Source organism: Siphateles boraxobius, unplaced genomic scaffold (assembly GCF_051911475.1).
Source record: "Siphateles boraxobius isolate OS27281-9 unplaced genomic scaffold, OSU_SipBor_1 77, whole genome shotgun sequence".
NCBI lineage: Eukaryota > Metazoa > Chordata > Actinopteri > Cypriniformes > Leuciscidae > Siphateles > Siphateles boraxobius.
In genome coordinates this window covers 14,406,499-14,428,059 of record NW_027509205.1, presented here as the reverse complement: position 1 = coordinate 14,428,059, position 21,561 = coordinate 14,406,499, and the positions used below count along the sequence as shown (strand labels likewise).

Here is a 21,561-nt window from a genome sequence, read left to right as displayed (position 1 = left end):
CTTTCTACCACTTCTGTCCTGATTTCTTCAAAGGGTGGGTAAATGTATGGGCTTTTACAGATGTTTCGATCTCATGGATGAAATAAGCTCGAACAATTTACATGCAGTATGAACGTTAAAGTAGATGATGGAAAAACTGATGGAAAAACATACGGAGAGCAGCAGCTTTCGTTTCTTCTCTAATAGCCGCAAGCCCAGAGTGTGTGTTAGAAATCAGTGTTGGTGGGATAACTTTTGCTTAGTAAGTTTTACGTCTTAAAGGAGTAGTTCACCTTTTAAAAAACTTTTGATAAATTTTTAAAAAACTGATAATTTACTCACCCCCATGTCATCCAAGATGTCCATGTCTTTCTTTCTTCAGTCGAAAAGAAATTAAGGTTTTTGATGAAAACATTCTAGGATTTTTCTCCATATAATGGACTTCATTGGGTACCAAATAGGGGTGTAACGATTCACTCGTTTTCTCGATGCATCGATTACAAATCCTGACGATGCATATGCATCGATCTTGAAACATGTATTTTCAATCGTGAATCGTTTATTTCAGTCAATAATCGATTTAAAATGCTAAGAATCGAATAATTTGCGATTCTATAGCGATTCAGTGCTTTACAATATGTAAACATTAAATGCCTACATGCGTGAATTAATGGAGGCGTTACTTGTGCGACGTCATTTGGCGTCCTCCCAGCTCTCCTTCACAGATACTCGCTGCACTCTTTACCATCTTTCACTGGATTTCGTTTGCGCTCGGTCCCATATAGCTCTCATCTACAGATTTTTGAGCAGTCCATGTTTGACCTCTCCTCAGGACAGCCACTGATGTTCACATGAGCAGGTGACAGCTTTCTATCCAGAAAGCAAGTCTTGAGTCAAACCGCTCAAGCCATTGATAAAGCTGCCATGTCATTGCGCAGGCACTGCTATGAAACAACGCGCTCGTTGCGTGGAAACGTCACCGTTATTTTCTTTAAGATAAGATACTGAAGTTTTACGGAAATGGGTCATTACCGTCCTGAGCAGCTGAAGTAAAACCCCACTTATTCAAGGTGCGCATTTATTACATTGAAAGAGCAGACGCAAATAGACCTAAAATACACACGCTTCCTATGAATCATGAATGAAATTTAACTTTATGTCATTAAACTGAATGTACGAAGGAAACTGCTGAAATAACTACAATATTAATTACACTGAAATAAGAGCGCATGGTTTATCCATCAATCAGATGCGCATTAAAGTTGCATTCGTAATCGTTACTAGCCTATAGCAAAAGTAGACACCAGGCGCGTTTTCTCTCAGAATCATAGGAAAATGTTCAGTAGCCTATAAAGAGAACAAAGAGTAGCCTATTCCATGAGGAATACTTACTATTCCAAGAGGAAAGTTAGTTAAGGTTTAGTGGGAAAGTTCATGGTATTTTTAGTCTCACAATGGAAGGATGTACCAGGAACACTTTAAGGTTGTGTATCCATTAACATATCCTAAAAAAATAGTTAGGCTTTAAAAGTATTGTTAGTTCATCATGCTTTTTAAATCTTGGCTTACATTTCTACAAATGCTAATTTATAGGCTTTTGAAATATTTTGTATAATAATAAATTAATTAAAAACTAGCATGAACTAACATTAACAATAGACAAAATGTCATAAGTTTTATAAGCACAAATGCTCACCTTGCTCTGTTCTAAAGGCGAGCATTTGTGCTTATAAAACTTAAACTTTTTTATTTATTTTTGAAATGACCGATCGTTTCGCAAGATAAGACCCTTATGCATCGTCTGGTGTCGTTTAAAGCCATTTGAAGCTGCACTGAAACTGTCATTTGGACCTTGGACCGTTTGGTACCCAATGAAGTCCATTATATGGAGAAAAATCCTAGAATGTTTTCATCAAAAACCTTAATTTCTTTTCGACTGAAGAAAGAAAGACATGGACATCTTGGATGACATGGGGGTGAGTAAATTATCAGCAAAAGTTTTTTAAAAAGTGAACTACTCCTTTAAAACCAAACTTAGGTCTTCAGCCGACAAATTTTGATTCTTGTCTGGCTAGCGCACTTCCCATAATGTTTAAGCATTAGGTCAGTAGACGGAGAGTAGGGGTCTTTTGTTGTTCTTTGAACGCATTTAACCACATGAGCGTTTACACTACACAAGCAATCCAGTCGAATGTGTTTTCAACTACCACTAGAAGTGGTCAAAAGTGGACAAGCTCAAAACATGATAGACCCTGTTTACAGCTGTATTTAGTGCCGTCCATTTGTGATCGGATTGACCAAAATGCATCTTAATACCAGGTGTACATATGGCCTTAGAGATGGCTTGTCTCTTTTTATAAAATGTTTATTAATTGAATATTTATATTTGATATTATTAATATTATAATATTAGTATTAAGGACAAACAGTCATTTAAATACATATATATGTATATAATATAATATAATATATACACTCAAGAAATACAGCACATGACATTTGTGTTGAGTTTTCATGATGTCAAATTCTTATTAATCAGATAGCACCAATTAAACCTTTAGTCATAGAATGATGCAACACAAATCATCGTCTGAGGGTTCCAGGAGGCTGACAGATAAAACAGTTTCTTACACACAATTCAGACAAAAGAGTGTCCCTGACCCATGGTTAGCGGGGCTGAGAGGATGTAGTTTGTGTTGACTGACTCTAGAGTTGCAAGGAATATAAGACGCAGAAGTATTAAAGGGGCAGATTGAGCCATGCACTCCACGAACGCGAGTTTAAAAGGAGAGAAAGGCATTGAGAGAGAACGCCGGAGCAAGATGAAGAGAGGGAGGACAGGTGAGAGGAGACAGATAGTGAATCAGAAAGAACGTTCCAGAAAGGAGAAATAAGGAAACGTGTAGGGAAGAGAGAAAGAGAGATAGATAACTCCCTCAGGGAAGAGTGCTGCCCCGGGCTCTGTCAGAATGGACCCAATTAAAGACATCCCACCTCTAGTCTCCACCAGCAGGGGACAAGCACTTCAGCAGCCTGCAATTTACTCTGTGTGTATGTGTGTGTGTGTGTTTGTGTGAGTGAGAACACCATAAATAGAGAGAAGCTGAGAGGTTATTTTGGTTTGCTCTCTTCGTCTGCCTGCAACAACCTTCAGGAACTTCATAAAAACCTCAAACTGGACAAAACAAAGTCTTCAGAGATGTTGATTAGAACAGAAGTTCAGGTTTTGGCAAGCATTTGGACCTTTTATGTGACTTGTGGCTTCAAAACCAAAACTCAAGGAATGTTCATAAATCACTCAGCATTTTTAAGGAAAAAATAATTTGTCATATTTTAGGACTTTTTTTTTGGTTTTTTTTTTTTTTGGTTACGAATTAAAAACAATTTCGGTAACACTTTACAATAAGGTTCATTAGTTAACTACCTTAGTTAACATAAACTAAGAATGAACAATACTTCTCCAGCATGTATTAATCTTTGTTAATATTAATTTCAACATTTACTAATACGTTATTAAAATCAAAGGTGGTATTTGTTAACATTAGTTAATGCATGTCAACTAACATGAACAAAGACTGAGCAGCTGTATTTTTATTAACTAAATACTGTACTGTAAAAGTATTGCTCATTGTTAGTTCATGTTAGTTAATACATTAACCAATGTTAACTAAATAACCTTATTGTAAAGAGTTACCACAATTTCCTTGATCAATTCTCATTACTGTGTAATGCTTACTAATCTTTTAATTTTGAGGGAAAAATAGTATTTGATAATATTAATAATATTTTATTATTAATAATATAATATGTATTAATTTATAATCCAATTAATGTTAGTGGTGATTTTCCTATAATAGTCATTTTTTTAAATAAATAAATATAAATATAGTGTTCATACAAGTTCTTATCATATTAAATTAAACCATAGTATAACAACAAATACTACCATGATGTAATTTACATTTACTTCTTTGTATTACAGTAAAAATCATTTTATACGAATGTTAATAATGACAATAAAGTCACAATCCCAAAAATAGGCTTAATTTTCATTAAGCAAAATAAAATTGTGTTTCTATAGATTGTGTGGCTAAAAATGACCTGGACATTGAACTGTGAATTGCTGTGTATTGAAAATTGTGCATCTTTTTTTTCTCCTTCCCTTTTTGTTTTTAGCTTTTGCAGAACTGCAGACCGATATCAATGAGTTGACGAGTGATCTGGACCGGGCTGGTATTCCCTATCTGGATTACCGCACCTATGCCATGAGAGTGCTATTCCCTGGCATCGAGGACCATCCTGTACTCAGAGAGCTGGAGGTGGGCTGCGGTTTACTTTATTTAATGAAAACTTTTCTCTAACAAACTGTCCAAGATTTAACCAGGTGCAACATGGGTGCACACTTCGGTGCCATGTGACACAATCATAGCCAATCTTACTGGATGTTTAATAAATATGGGGCAGGATTTTGGACCAGTGAGATTTCACTTTGGGTGGGGCTAACCAGCTCAATTCCAGATAGAAACCAATCCACCATCGACATGTCATTTCTGATCAGGACATGGTGTAGTTTACATGTGATCTTTTTATATAAATGATGTATTTAAGGAATTTAGTTTATTGACAGTCTAGCTCATTGACAAATATGTTGTTGTGTGTTGCAGGTCTCTGGTAATGGGCAGTTATGTGTTGAAAAAGCTCTGAAGCTGTTTGGCCAGCTGATAAACAACAAGGTGTTTTTGTTGACATTCATCCGTACGCTGGAAATGCAGCGCTCCTTCTCCATGCGCGACCGTGGCAATGTGGCGTCGCTGATAATGACGGCTCTCCAGGGTCGACTGGAATACGCCACAGATGTGCTCAAACACCTGCTCTCCGACCTCATCGACAAGAACCTGGAGAGCAAGAACCACCCTAAACTACTACTCAGGAGGTTTGCATTTTTTGTTTGTTTTTCAATTACCTTGTAGTTTTTGATTTTGACTTTTTTAACAAACAAAAAAAGTTCAACGCTATTTCTCAGCAGTAAAAACACGACCTTTTCTTGTGTTCTCACCATTTTTCTAGCAACTGGTTTCTGAATCCTGCAGTTTAATGCAGGTCGGCGTGTTGATGGAAAAATTATACAGTTATAACATCACATAAATAAAAATAAATAAAAAATGTCCTGCACAAGTCGTGCTTACTGAGGTGGTTCGGGTTGATCAGCTTATTCTTGTTCCTCATTATGAACTGAGACAGCAAAAGTGACACCATAGTTACAGTAGTTTTTACAGCGGCTCAGGAAGCCTTGGGGATTCACCTGTTATGGTAAGAGTCGTTACATTTCGGAAGACCAATCACAACAGACTGAGGCCAGCTGACTAATCAGAGCAGACTGCGCTTTCTGGAAGGTGGATTTTAAAGAAACCAAAACTAAAACAATATAAATTATAAGACTCGTTTTTTAACATTAAATCATGTCAACATATTCAGACCCCATAAACAAAATTTTAAACCTGTAAATAAGTAAATTACTAACTGATCTTATAGTGATGGGCTGGTATCTTAGTCTAGCATTATAGCTATATTGACTCATGATCTATTAGTCTGCTTCCCTCCAGTCTCTCAGTACGGCCCAACTGTCAGTGTCACTTTTCATTTGTGCGCCAGGTACTCATAAAACATTCATGAGCAGCTCAAATCCACTTGTTTTTTCCTCTCTCGCGCTCTCGGCTGCATTCCCTCGAAATTTGTATAGGTTTTTCAAAGTCTTTCCAAAGCAGCGTATCAACTAGAAGATTTAGACTTATAATGATTAAACAAAGAGTTGCCCGAGGACTAACACAGCACAGTCCGCGGCTGATTTCATTACGCTCCACTTGATGGAGGCCGAGTGTGTTTTAGAGTAGCTGGAGGGGATTTGTTCCCGCTGACTGCGGCGTTATATCAGCTATACATCACACTTTGAATATTCAAAGCAGACAGGCCAAACAAACACCGCAACCGTTCCTCGTTTGCGCTCTCTCGCTCGTATTGAATGATTTTTGGTGTTTCGTTACGTGACTCAGCTCATTAATAGTCACAGTAAATAGATGCAGGGGGAATGTGGATTATGCCGTTATTTAACGTGACAGACGGCGTCTCTCTCATTATCTGCTGTCGTTAGGAACACAAAACACTAATCCCGCCGCGCTGGCAGGCTGGGCCATGAGGATCAGGGGCCCGTGGTTTTAGATGACACTTTTTCCTTTTTTTTCTAGTAGAATTTAGGAGATTATTGATTCATCATGATCCATTTGGTCTCGTTCGCAGCTTCTTGTCTTCACTTTTACACGAACCATCTGGAAAACAAGAAGCCTGTTTTAGAAACCCCACAAATCCGTCTCTTTCTGTTGTGTTTTCATTTATTTACTGTTTCCTTCCTTTTCCACTATCGCTTTCGGCCACGCAGTCTCCTGTCGGTGTTACGGTTAAACGAACACTGCTGTTTCTGCGACTACTCCACTCCCTCCACATCGATTGGGCTCCATCTCACTAAGTTTCTTCTCTGTTCCTTTAATAAAAGTCATTCCTCTCTCTCTCTCTCTCTCTCTCTCTCTCTTTCTCTTTCTCTCTCTCTCTCTCTCTCTCTCTCATGCTCATTTTCTCTCCACCTCAAGCATTTTGATTTCAATTGATCCGTGTGGAGAAAACCCTGCCCTTCTTGTAGCCTCTTTCTGTGTCTGTTCCTCATCTTAACATTTCTCAGATAATGGAATACATCTGGAGCTTGTTCCACCTCAGTGAGCGATGCATTCGCTGGTGTTCCAGGAGTCTTCTGAAGCGCAAACAGTCTTATTTCATGTTGTACATTGAAATTTAGTGAAGAATTATGCCAATCAGGGTGTGATGACCATGCAATGAAAAAAGTGATCAGTTGACTTTTTTCAAAAAATTGAGGAAACCCGTTGCCTTAAAATTATTAGGTAAATAAACTTCATGCTTAATCCAAAAAATTAAGTAATGTGGAATTCTCATTTTTTTCAATTAAGCAGTACGTTTATTTACTTAATACATTTAAGGCAACGGGTTTACAAAAAATTTTTAAGTAAGTGAACTGAACATTTTTTACGATTTGTGACCTTTGATCTTTACCCATAATTCCATATACTTATATATTTACAGTGTGTGTGTGTGTGTATGTATATATATATATATATATATATATACAGGTCCTTCTCAAAAAATTAGCATATTGTGATAAAGTTAATTATTTTCCATAATGTAATGATAAAAATTAAACTTTCATATATTTTAGATTCATTGCACACCAACTGAAATATTTCAGGTCTTTTATTGTTTTAATACTGATGATTTAGGCATACAGCTCATGAAAACCCAAAATTCCTGTCTCAAAAAATTAGCATATCATGAAAAGGTTCTCTAAACGAGCTATTAACCTAATCATCTGAATCAACTAATTAACTCTAAACACCTGCAAAAGATTCCTGAGGCTTTTAAAAACTCCCAGCTTGTTTCATTACTCAAAACCGCAATCATGGGTAAGACTGCCGACCTGACTGCTGTCCAGAAGGCCTTCATTGACACCCTCAAGCAAGAGGGTAAGACACAGAAAGAAATTTCTGAACAAATAGGCTGTTCCCAGAGTGCTGTATCAAGGCACCTCAGTGGGAAGTCTGTGGGAAGGAAAATGTGTGGCAAAAAAAGCTGCACAACGAGAAGAGATGACCGGACCCTGAGGAAGATTGTGGAGAAGGACCGATTCCAGACCTTGGCCGACCTGCGGAAGCAGTGGACTGAGTCTGGAGTAGAAACATCCAGAGCCACCGTGCACAGGCGTGTGCAGGAAATGGGCTACAGGTGTCGCATTCCCCAGGTCAAGCCACTTTTGAACCAGAAACAGCGGCAGAAGCGCCTGACCTGGGCTACAGAGAAGCAGCACTGGACTGTTGCTCAGTTTTGCATGTCATTCGGAAATCAAGGTGCCAGAGTCTGGAGGAAGACTGGGGAGAAGGAAATGCCAAAATGCCTGAAGTCCAGTGTCAGGTACCCACAGTCAGCTGCTGGTGTTGGTCCACTGTGTTTTATCAAGGGCAGGGTCAATGCAGCTAGCTATCAGGAGATTTTGGAGCACTTCATGCTTCCATCTGCTGAAAAGCTTTATGGAGATGAAGATTTCATTTTTCAGCACGACCTGGCACCTGCTCACAGTGCCAAAACCACTGGTAAATGGTTTACTGACCATGGTATTACTGTGCTCAATTGGCCTGCCAACTCTCCTGACCTGAACCCCGTAGAGAATCTGTGGGATATTGTGAAGAGAAAGTTGAGAGACGCAAGACCCAACACTCTGGATGAGCTTAAGGCCGCTATCGAAGCATCCTGGGCCTCCATAACACCTCAGCAGTGCCACAGGCTGATTGCCTCCATGCCACGCCGCATTGAAGCAGTCATTTCTGCAAAAGGATTCCCGACCAAGTATTGACTATTGTGTGCATAACTGAACATAATTATTTGATGGTTGACTTTTTTTTTTGTATTAAAAACATTTTATTGGTCGGATGAAATATGCTAATTTTTTGAGACAGGAATTTTGGGTTTTCATGAGCTGTATGCCAAAATCATCAGTATTAAAACAATAAAACACCTGAAATATTTCAGTTGGTGTGCAATGAATCTAAAATATATGAAAGTTTAATTTTTATCATTACATTATGGAAAATAATGAACTTTATCACAATATGCTAATTTTTTGAGAAGGACCTGTGTATATATATATATATATATATATATATATGAACTACTTTTATGGTGTACTTTTATGGTGTGCTAGGCCACAGCTCCCACTCCCTTCTGCTGGTTTAATAAAGAACAAAGATCCACAAGTAGTCGACTTCGAGCTGACAATCATAACGAGTGAACTACTTTTATGGTGTGCGATCCTTCTACATTTTCTTGATGTAGGAACAAAGGACATTCATGTGTTAAGGAAAATAATGAATGTCAAAGATGCCTGTAGGGCAGTTGCTTGCAAATGAGACATCTTTTAAGAATCAGACAATATCAACAGAGAGACTAATTTATTTTCATAAAGTGACCCACTTGCATTTAATGATAACCGACTGTGAAAAATAACAAGGGCCTGTCTGGTCTCTGCTGTCATCAGAGTGGCTGTACGTTTCATTTCAAATAGCCTAAAGCATAGTTGGCATTCATATTTGCTTGTCTATTATTTTTTTTAATCTTTATTTGATTATGGAAGATATGGAGACACTTACAAGACTCAGGCTTGTTCTGGGCTTCTGTCTCCATTAGGATCAGCAGGGAATGTGATTGTTTTCCGCACAGACTGATTCATCATTTCAGTGGCAAAGCCACAATAAATCAAATCTCTGTCGAGCAGTGTGTAAAAAGATTTCCGTTGGTTTTTTGCTACTCTTCATTGACAGAGACATTAGAGAAAGGACAGAAAATTGCATTGGAGAAAGAGAAGATATGTGGGATTAGGTTCTAGCTGGATTCGATCCTGCATCTCCTGAAACTCAGCCACAACTTAACATATCGAGTCCATATTTTTTTGTTGTTGTTTTTTTGTTGTTGTTTTGTTTTGTCTCATTGTGTTTTGTTTGTTTGTTTGTTCTGTCTTGTCTCATTTTATTTTGTCTTGTTTTATTTTGTTTTGTCTCATTTTGTTTTCTAAATTTGATTCCTTAGTTCTTCCTTGATCTTTGTCTGAAGTGTCCTATTTGTTTTTAATATAATGGTCAGAAGCTGTTTGTGGTGTGTTACAGAGTTAGTGTAGTATATTTTTGTGTCACCCACATGAGCATCATGGCTCGGTTGATCGGTGCTAAACACTAGGCCACAGCTCTTACTTCACTGAACTTTTGAGTTTTCTTTTTTGTCTTTCTCTCCCTCATGTTAATATCTGTAGAGGACTGTGGCTAAAAATGGAACAGCTCCATCGCCTCCGGCTCTCTCTTGGTGCTGTTTGTGTGTGTGTGTGTACATGTTTTCACCTAATGAGATTTGCAGGCACCCAGAGCCACTTGTAATGGACTATTAGTGAGACACATTGTGTTTTGTGTCGCCCCTTCAATGAAGCATTCTTTACCCCCCTTGACACACACACACACACACAATTCAAAGAAAACGCCTAAACACACAAGCACGCACATACAGTATGATTGTCAAGGTTTCTTACACCAAAGGTTCATAAACTTATAAACACACTAATAGCTAATAAAACCCTCATGTTTATTAATGCTACTGTTAAAAAAGAAAGCAGGCAAAAAGAAATCAAAAATGCAGAAGAAAGGTAATAAAACATTTTATGAGCAGACAGAGGCAGAATTACAAAAAAGCCTGGTGTGATGACGTTTTAGAGAATGCAAAAACTCATTTATGTGCTCAAACAGCTACTATTAACAGTTTATTCATTCTCTCAGTCGGAGGCTGTTTGTGCTTCCTGGTGAAAGAAAATAGTGATTTGGTAGCAAAAGATTTCCTTTAAAGCATCAAATTGTCAATGAAGAGATTTTGGAGATTGACTTCTATGGGTCTGAAATATATATTTGAAGCCAGATATTGACTCTGAGCCCGTGCTATGTGAAATATGTCGGTGCACCAGGAGAGGGCCCAATTCCCGGGTGTATTTGAAAATGTCGGGCCAATTTCCCATTCATTTTGCTTGTTAGAACTCAATTTCCAGCCATTTGTGAAACTAGTTTGTGAGAAGCACAAAACCGAATGACTCTAATAAACTAGTTTCACAAGGATACTGCAATTTGAAAGGGGGTAAATTTAGTTCAGTAACTGGTTATATAGGTTGTATTTGTAGGGTTTTTTGCCCTCGCTCATCATCTATCATTGATCGATGATTGACTGAGACAGGAAAAAGACAGGAAACATTCTTGCAAGACCTGATGCAACCAGCATCCAACGCACTGTCATTGTAGTGTATGTGTGTGTCAGATCGCATAACTCCGCATACTGACACACACACACACTCACTGAATGAGTGTCACATATTGTATGAATGCACTCATCAATGCACAAATACACACAGGTTCCTCTTGCTCCTGCATCCAAAGTCCCTCAGCTCACAGACCCAGAGAAAAACAGGTAGAATACAAAGGAAAGTTGACAAGCTTAAAAGAGAATATATAAACACAACCATGTTTTGTATAGACCGCTACACGCTGCTGAATAAAACTCACAAATGCACTCTGTCCTTTAGAAGAATCACACAGACAGGCGCTCTCGTCTCAAACATGACGACTTTCCTTCATTTCACTCCATCTTGCATCACTCCTCCTATTTGCCCATCTCTATTCTCTCTCATTTCATCTGCGTGTGAGACTGCCATTGATTTATTCAATAAACCTTATTCACTAAAATGCACCATTATTAAATGAGTATAATTTGCCGGCCTCGTTATTCGACAGCCATGTGTTCTTTCAGTAAAATTAGCATTTATCATTCACTAGTGCATTAACCTAGATGAGTGAATACAAAAAAACAAATGCAGCATAATGCAAATCACATCATCTTTATGATAATGGACTCTTAACTTCTGAATATACAAACTCGAAACCCTTCAGTGCACTAATAACTTGTTTTTTTTAAAAAGCAGTCCATCCACTCAGTGGCCATCATGACTGTTTTCTAGTAGCTTCTGTCTACTTGAATGTGTAAAATCTCCAAATCTGTCTGTTACGCTAACGGAATGACTAAATTGGTCCCAACCAACCAGCAGTTTATCTCAGCGACCATCTTTAGGGAAAACGCAGTATGCATGTTTGCATTTCGTCTGCACTGTTTTAAAATGGTTGGGTAGTTTATGTGCATATGATTTAGATAAATACAGATAAACAAGATTTTTCATTGTCATGTGCTGCTATGTTTTGTCATGGGTTTGTGGTATTTGCTTTTTTTAAAGTCAATGTTTCAAGTTTAGTTTCTTTCTTTTGCAATACATGTACATATTTTTGAACACAAGAATGTGTTTTTAAACTAGTTTAGTTGGATTTTTTGAGCAGGGTTTTATCATATCCCATGGCTAAGACGAATCGCAAGTGGCGTCTCATTAATATCCCAGAAAGCAATGACATTACATAGAGAGCAAATGGAGACTCTTGCTTACGTCTTCTGCTTTTCAGAGAAAAAGACCCCATAAACTCTTGTATTTCTGCTACAGTTTCAGAAATCTCAATAACAGCTCATATTGTGCTCAGATTTTTCAAGATAGCAAAGTCTGTAATCATAAATCAACTATCTCAATATGAACTTAAGCGTTTCTCATCAGATTCCTCAGGAACTTTATAGCATTACACTCATATAGTATGTCAACAATTGTCTAATATATTTCTACTTTTATTTCTTCTAAAGAATTCTAGAGAAAACATCTAAGACAAAGTTAGTACTTAAATAAGAAAGACTTTTGAGTTGTGAAAGAGCTGTATATGAGCAATAACAATGTCCAGCAAATTCGTAGGTGCATTCTAGAACAAAAAAGACCAATAAGCTGATTGGCTCTTTTAATAGGAGGGCGGGGTTTATTTTTTCCTCTTTATACTGTCTCTGGTACACTAATCACTCCCTTTTTTGTAACATCATACACAAGCATACATTTTCAAAGTAAATTTGAAAGAAATTCATTCTTATTCAGCAAGGATGTGTTAAATTTATCAAAAGTGACAGTAAAGACATTTATAATTTTACAAAAGATTCCTATTTCAAATAAATGCCGTTTCTTTTTTAACTTTGTTCATCAAAGTATCCTGAAAGAAATGTATCATGGTTTCAAAAATATGAACAACTATTATTGAACAAACTATTTTCAGCATTGAAAGGTACTTTTCTGAGTAGAATGATTTCTGAAGGATCATGTGGCACTGAAGACTGAAGTAATGATGCTGAAAATTCAGCTTTGCCATCACAGGAAATAAATGAGAAAATATAATAAATAAACAATTAATAATATTTCACAATATTACTGTATTAGCTATTTTTGATCAAATAAACGCAGCTGAGCAAAAGAGACTTCTTTCAAAAACGGTCTAAAGTCATCTGGTCACATGAATATCCAGCGATTACAGTTTATCCCGGTCATCTTGTCTCACTGATCAGCGCTCGCTCTCACGTGTGACCCTGAAGCGTGACCCCCCTCGAACAGAATATACACACGTGCGTACGCCCAAACACAGTACACTCTCCCACACTCTGTGTTTGCGGGCTGTCTCAGCGGTGTAATCATAGTTATTTCCACATGCATTAAGAGAGTCATTTTCTGGCGCTGCTGTTGAGTAAATTGCCGGTGTGCTCCACGGCGGCCCAACGGAGTGCGAGCGCAGACATCGCCGCCACAATTACGCAGCTGACATTACATTGTCCGGTGATGCTTATGAGTTTTTGTAATGCCCATAAGTGAACATAATACTCACTGCCACAAACACCCGAGCCAGATAGAGACAGCAAGTATTTTCTGGGGGGAAAGAAGAAATGTTTTGCAGGCAAAGAGAGATATTGGTATTCCACAGAAGTGCTCAGCCGCCAGAACGAGGGAATAACCCTTTCATGTATTTTTCATGCTCGTTAACCACTCCCGTCGGGGTGCTGTTTGTTCTCTCTTTCTCTGTCTGCCTTCTCTCTCTCTCTCTCTCTCTCTCTCTCTCTCTCTCTCTCTCTCTCTCTCTCTCTCTCTCTCTCTCTCTCTCTCTCTCTCTCTCTCTCTCTCTCTCTCTACAGTTTTCCACCTGTTCTGTATTCAACAAACCCTCACAGCTCTTCCTTTTTGTCTCTTCCCAAATTATTATTGCCCACAACTCTAGAGATCCCCGTTTGAGTCATGTGTTTGTCGTTTGTGGGTTTGTGTCTGTCTCCTGCCTCAAAAGCAAGAAAAAATAAATGAAAGAGACAGAGGGTGGTCAGAAGAAGAAAAAAAACTGATATATGGACAAAAAGAGTATGGAGTGATTGACAGGGAAGGAAGCTAGCAATGTTTTTCTGACTTTCTGTTTTCCTCTTATCAAAACTCAGCCGTTATTAAAGGAAAAATGAAAATGCACTTGTATTCTTTGAGATAAGTGTCAACTTGTGTGTTTCAGGACGGAGTCTGTTGCTGAGAAGATGCTAACCAACTGGTTTGCTTTCCTGCTTCATAAGTTCCTGAAGGTAACTAGCCTCTTTGACATCCTGTATGAGTAGGCTACTAGTCTCATGTAGACAGACTTTTGACTCTCAGCATGAGGTCTGGTTCACTCTGCAGCTTATTCGGGCTCAGAGACGCATAATTTGACAGGAAGCAGCCGTCATGTCACGATCAACTAGAGTTTGTATTTTTGTTGGAGATCATTCAAATAATTGGAGTCTCTACAAACAGTCATATGAGAAATATCAAAGACATTAATGTGTGTAGACTTTATGGTCAGACTTTAGAGGTTTACATTCAGTTGTGCTTCTGGATATCCTGTTTACTTGCTGCTGCTAAGTGCCTTGAACTAAAATATAGTTTTATATCTTTCCATGAATGGGGCAAATCTAGTGAGTAGTTAGGCAGTAGTAAGGCTTAGTTTAGTAACCTGGGAACGTGCTTTACATATCGTGCTTCACATGCTTCAAAATTTGCTTCACATAAAGTCAAATTTGAAATTGCATGAAGCCAACCAATCCGATTGTAAGGAGCTTTTGAATTTATTTATTTTTTGGTCCAAAATAGATCAGGTGATCTGCAAGTAAAAGTGACTGTGCAGTATACAGTACACTACATACTGCATACTAACTGTAAATATTATGCAATAATAAACACTTAAAACAGTAGTCTGCTACTTTGTTGTGACATGGCCTTATTAGATTGGCCACATGACCTCATTATGTAAATATTAAATTCTGTAAATCATATAATTTCAGTAATAATGTAGTTATGTTTAGCTTTTTTTTTATTTTCTGTAAAATGCCTTAAAGGGTTAGACCACGCAAAAAAATTTAATTCTGTAATTGTTTACTCACCTTCATGTCGTTCCAAACCCGTAAGACTTTTGTTCATCTTCAGAACACAAATGCATTTATTTTTAATGAAATCTTAGAGATTTTCTGTCCCTCCATTGACAGTCTACGCAACTACTAATTTGACGCTTAAAGAAGTTCATAAAGAGATCGTAAAACTAATCCATATAAAGTGAGTAGTTAAGTCCAATTTTTCTAATGGGACACGATCGCTTTATATGATGAACAGATTTAATTTAGGCTTGTATTCACATATCAACATTCATCAACTCACACATCAGTTGTAGTAAATGGAAGTACAAGCATGCTTGCTTGACATGCAAGAACCAATGAGGCTCATTCTCATGTGTTACACAGCACGTTTGAGCTTCTGCAAAAGGTTTGTTCTTGTGCATCAAGCAGGTACGGTTGGGCTTCTGTTTATGTTTGATGATCAATGTTTATATGTGTTTATATGTTTTGAAGTGTCAAAGTGGTAGTTGCGTAGCTGTCAATGGAGCGACAGAAATCTCTCAGATTTCATTAAAAATATCTTCACTTGTGTTCTGAAGATGAACGAAAATCTAACAGGTTCGGAACAAAATGAGGGTGAGTAAATGATGACAGAATTTTATTTTTTTGTAATAAAACCAGATTTTTTTTAAACATACAGATTTTATTTGTAATATAAATCTTTTTTTACACTGTAAATGTATTTGCTGTCTTTTTTGATCAATGTAGTGCATGTTTGCACTATTTGTTAATTAAATGTGTTTAATTTATTAAAAGTGTTGTTAAATCTTTTTTAAAAAACAAACACCAAACTTTTAAACGGTAGTGTACATACTATATACTACAGACATAGTACAGACCTTAAACAACTCAGTGTGATTCCAGTAGTGATAAAGTAATAATAATAATGTGTGTTTGGTGTCTGTGACTACAGGAGTGTGCAGGCGAGCCTCTCTTCATGCTGTACTGTGCTATAAAACAACAGATGGAAAAAGGTCCTATAGACGCCATCACCGGAGAGGCCAGATACTCCCTCAGCGAAGACAAACTCATCCGGCAACAGATCGACTACAAGACTCTGGTCAGCATCACACTAATAAACATAGTATCTAATAAACTCTTATGAAGGTCAGTGCTGTTACTGTATGTGTGTATGAAAGCAGGAAGTCTGGCCTAGGGATGGTAGTGTTCATTAGTCTCTCATACCCTGCTAAGGCTGAGATTGGGGTCCTGCAGAGGGTGTGAAATTAGATTTCTCGGGCCAGGAAATGGCCTTTCCCAGAGACCCGCTCTGCACCTACGGTTTCACCGACCACTGCCCAACATCTTATCATCCTCATCCTCTTTTTTTTTTTTTTTTTCAGATCTTAAACTGTGTCAACCCAGAGAACGAGAACAGCCCAGAGATCCCGGTCAAGGTTCTGAACTGTGACACCATCACTCAGGTCAAAGAAAAAATTCTGGATGCCGTGTATAAGAACATGCCGTATTCACAGAGACCCAAAGCTGTGGACATGGACCTGGGTGAGTTAAACTGCCTTGCGCACAGCATAGCAGGATTGAGTTTGATTTTGCTTTTATACAACAGTTCCATGTTTAAGATTTTAATTTAAAGTAACTAACATTTATATATTATTTTAAATATATAAATATTTGTAGTTACTTTGTCTATTTTTGTTATACCGAAAATACTATTCCAAACCACTGCTGAAAAAAATCAGTTTTTGAGTGAATGAATAAGTTGTTTCAGAGACTGTCTGTGTTTTGAAGGAATAAGTTGAATGAATGATTACTTTGTTCAAAAAACAGATTACTTCAGGAATGAAGTAAAAGTGACTCTTTATGACTAATATTTTAAGTGAATGATTCAATGATTCACTCATAAAGACTGTCACCTGATTCATTCCTTAACATATTGGTGCTTTTGAACAAATGGGTTGAGTGAATAATTTAATGACTAATTTGCTGTAAAGACAAAGGGCCTGTCCAAATAACCACACTTGGGTTCTTGGCCACTTGATGGTGTGTGCACGCAACAGGAAGTGTGCAAGACTTGTCCCAGGTCTGAAAATGGCAATGTGCAATACACTTAACACACACTTAGTCCACACTATCTCCAATAGTGTCAGTGTTTTTAAGGAATCAGTCGGCTGAAAGAGTCACTTGTTTAATTCCTGAATGAATCAGTGCTTATGAACAAATAGTTTGATTAATTTAAGGACTGACTTGCAGTATAAAAAATACGATCACTTGTTTTGTTCCTGAGTAAATTGGTGCTTTTGAAAGAATAATTTGAATGAATGGTTCAATGACTCATTCATAAGATAAAAGTCACATATCACCTATTACTTGTGTAACAATATTACCTGCACTAAAAATCACTAAAAATTCTTAGCACTTTGGACTGAATATCATTGATCTTGGCCATTCAGATTTGAGGGCAGGAATTAATGAGCTTTTTTTTTACATTTCAATACAGAATGACCTCACATTATTTCATAAATGTAAACTAATTTTGATTTAAGGTTGTCTGTAATGTATAAACAGTGATGGAAATGTACAATATTTGTGCACATACACAAGCAGGTGCATGTGTGACCCAGGTAAAAGCTGACAGACGGCACTGACAGACTGACTCCACATTTTATTTCTGGCACACAAACGGCCATCTCACACACACGCCCGCCACACAAAAGCCCCCTGTCAGCGGTGCAAATCATCCTTCCAGCACCTTGGCCAGAGCAATCTCCTCCATGATGATGTTCTGTCTCTGTAGCTACAGAACTGTGTGTGTGTGTGTGTGTGTGTGTGTGTGTGTGTGTGTGTGTGTGTGTGTGTGTGTGTGTGTGTGTGTGTGTGTGTGTGTGTGTGTGTGTGTGTGTGTGTGTGTGTGTGTGTGTGTGTGTGTGTGTGTGTGTGTGTGTCATCATCTGTGCATTTGGCAACCACGTAAACTAATAAACCCCATTCAACAGAGGAGAAAATCAATGATCACTCTCGCTCTGAGCCTGTCTATATCCTATCAGCTCTCTCTTTAGCATTTAATTATACCCTACTGCGTGTGCACACACACATTTCTAACCCATGTGAAAAGACACATTCAATGCTTTGAATCAAATCAATCTGCTTTGAGCTGGGGGAGGTTCACTGTGTCTGTTTTAATGGCAAATGTTTGATTTTTCAGAGTGGCGTCAGGGACGAATGGCCCGAGTGGTCCTGCAGGATGAAGACATCACCACTAAGATTGAAAATGATTGGAAGAGACTCAACACTCTCATGCACTATCAGGTACAAAAGAGGACACACACGCTCGTATATAATCTCATGGTGCCCTCTTCTGTCTATGTGAGTAGACCATAAAGGGGACGTATCATGGACTTTCTTTGCTCTATTGATAAAAAAAAACAATTTGATGTACAAATATGTAGACATACTCATCATTTTTGATACAAAGCTCCCTCCCCAGTGCAAATAGAGCAAAAATATTTTTAATCAGTCAATTTCATAAGATATATTCAGGCCCGTTTTCAAAGAAAATATATATATCTGAAAACGAGTCTGAATATCTTGTGTATTGTTCTCAGTTAAATTTATTTGGTTTGGATGTTCGGATAGTTTTAACTGGAAAGTGAGATAAAAACACTGATTAAGAAAACCATTTTTGGATTGAATTTATTGAAACTAAACTGCTAAATAAATAGGTCATTCAATTACCATGGTGTTGATGTCACAACTGTGAGCATAGTAGCATATTGCTGCTTATGTTTATACATTTATCAGTGTTAAACAACTTGGTGAGGTCATTGTTGCTCATTTCATATGCAAAATTGGTTAGTCATGATAGAGGTAAATTATGTCAGCTTGAAAGCATCAGGAATATTTAAGAAAAACGTATCAACAAGGCCAATGCGCTACAAAAGTAATCCTCTGTATTTATCCATTTAACTCCTCAGACATGAAACAATTAAGCTGAACCAAACAAACATTGCCTTTATCTCCCAGTGCTCCAAAATATCTAGCTGTGAGTGTTCGGCTCAAGGGAGACAGACGGCTGATCTCTCTCTGAATCACACTAGACAGGACGGTATAATAGAGGACGATTATTGAGCTCTGCGACTGAAAATTTTAAGTGTGGCGGCTGTGAAAGTGCTTGTGTGTGAGAGAGAGAGAGAGAGAGAGAGAGAGAGAGGTTGTCCTTTACCTTCAGTGGATTAATTACAGCCTTTACCTTGTCTTTACTTCAGACACCACAGAGACATCACACGTCAGAGCAGGTACCTGATAACAGTGTGTGAGAGAGAGCGAGAGTGTCCAGAGTCCTTGCCACAGGGCAAGTGCACACATATTCTCAAAATTACTTCTGAAAAAGCACATCATATGTGCTGTTACAGTGTGAGATATGAGGATGATGAGGTAGACATGAAGAGAGAACACAGAAAAAAAGGAAGTGTCATTTCTAGAGTGTTCCACACTGCCTTTACAAAAGTTTACCATGGTAACCATATTTTATTCTTACTATAGTGAAACAATTTTTGTTTTGTTTTTTAAATTTTTAGAAAGATCTCATATTATAATTTACACATACATAGAGTAATAGAAAGTATTGCATTTCAGAGTGGAGTATTTTAAGAGAGGAGACAGTATAATCACTAGCTTTATTAGGTACACCTCGCTATGACCCTCGGAACTGCCTTATTTCTTTGTGACATAAATTCAACAAAGTACTGGAAACATTCCTCAGATAATTTTGCTACAGATTTGTCAGCTGCATATCTATGATGCAAATCTCACATTTCACCACATGGTGACCAAATGTAGACCTTTTAATACGTCTCTATGAAAGAGCAACATCTGAGTAATGCAATTTGTGTCATTTTGTGTGCCAGTGTGTAAGTAAATCACAAGATGTTTTGCTTAGGGAGCTGGATACTAACTATTTGCTATATAAACTCTTACTGTTTCCACAGGGACCAGTGAAATAGAGAGTTTAGAGAAAGAGAAGAGAAAACAGAAGGCAGGGAGCTTTAGAGAATACCACATTAAAATACAGGACTCCTACGCTTTCCACACAAGGACCCTCACCTCTCTCCTGAAATACTACGGATATGCTAATCACAGCCATTCGTTGAGTTCCTCAATAGAGTAAGGGGCACATTTTAAGAGAGCAGACAGTATAATCAGCAGCTGTGTCCTTCTAAAGTTTCGTGCTGTGGCTTCATAAACCTGTGGTCACCATGTTCTTTTCTGATTGCTCATTTTGATTGCACAGGGTTGATTAGAGCACTAGCCATGAAAAAGTTTCCATCAGTCTGAATGCTTGCATGGACGTATTTCTCTAGGCTCTGCTTCTTCTCCCACTCTCTCGCTCTCTTTCTTCTTTTTCTCACTCATCCACTGTTACTTGAAATCAGTGAGCGTCTTGGCCTTGCGTAGGCTGAATGACATTACAGGAGACTGGCAGCGTGCCCCTGACGGGCCACTGTACTCCTCAAATTTCCAATTTAAATTATTGGAGCAGCATGAGAGACACTGGCATTAACAATTCAAATAAACAGAGGCTTCTGTTAATGTGTGCACTATTATCACCTGTATCTCACAGGAATGTCACAGTGGTAGAGCAATAATTTCAATGAGACGTTTTACTAGGATTGTGTGTAAAAACTAAACTAGTTGTTCTTAGGGAACTAAGAAAAAACTGAAAAAACTGCTTTACTGCTTATGAAAAAACTGCTTACATAGTCTCAACTGGATAAGCGGTCTTAAAGGTGGTCTACTGTGCAAAATTCACTTGGACAGATAAATTGTTTTTATCATAATTGTGGGTCTGCAGCGTGTGAACACAACCGCCCTATTATAGTAAAAAATTGATCCACACTGTTATTAAAAATAAAACGAGCCATTCAGAAATGCATCCATGTGATGTCACAGTGAAACAGGCCCCGCCCACAACTGGTGATGGAATCTGCCCTATTAGCTTAGCTCCACCCCTGAGTGAGCTGTACACAGTCTGGCATGTTTATCTGAAGCATGAGCTGTAAATACACAGCCCTATTCAGGGGGCGGGAAGCAGCAGCTCATTTGCATTTAAAGATGCACACAAAAACACCATGTTTTTGCTTCCACTCAAAAAGGAGCATTTACAGCATGGTATAACGAATGATCTGTGGAGTATTTTGAGCTGAATCTTCACATACACTCACATTCTGGGGACACCTGAAACTTGTATTACATCTAGTAAAAACGGGCATAATACAGTAGAGTGCTTTAATTTTTTTAAGGTGCTCTCTTAACCTGGCTAAGCAGAAGATTAGCTGGTCTACCTAAACCTGTTTTTAGCTGGGTTCCAACTAGTCTTGCATAGAAAACAGAGAAAATGCACAACAAACAACACATTTAAACAAATTTCTTATGCGTACCGAGGCTGCTTTTATTTGATCAGAATTTATTGATGCTGTTAAAACAGTACTAAAATGAAATATTTTTTTTTAATACAGAATTCTTTGATAAATAGTTTAAAAAAAACATAATTTATAATCTTTTGTAACAATTTAAGTGTCTTGACTGTCACTTTTGATCAATGTTATGTACCCTTGCTGAGTAAAA

At 37.8% G+C, this 21,561-nt stretch overlaps 1 protein-coding gene across 1 annotated transcript in view; it reads left to right on the top strand.

Moving 5' to 3' along the window:
* plxna2 (plexin A2) overlaps nt 1-21,561 on the top strand; it is a 225,524-nt gene that overhangs the window by 189,813 nt on the left and 14,150 nt on the right. Inside the window, exons 21-26 of the mRNA XM_077218389.1 lie at nt 4,156-4,298; nt 4,644-4,912; nt 14,070-14,136; nt 15,893-16,039; nt 16,323-16,482; nt 18,143-18,246. Coding sequence (XP_077074504.1) covers nt 4,156-4,298; nt 4,644-4,912; nt 14,070-14,136; nt 15,893-16,039; nt 16,323-16,482; nt 18,143-18,246 — 890 coding nt within the window. The remainder of the gene's footprint in view (nt 1-4,155; nt 4,299-4,643; nt 4,913-14,069; nt 14,137-15,892; nt 16,040-16,322; nt 16,483-18,142; nt 18,247-21,561) is intronic.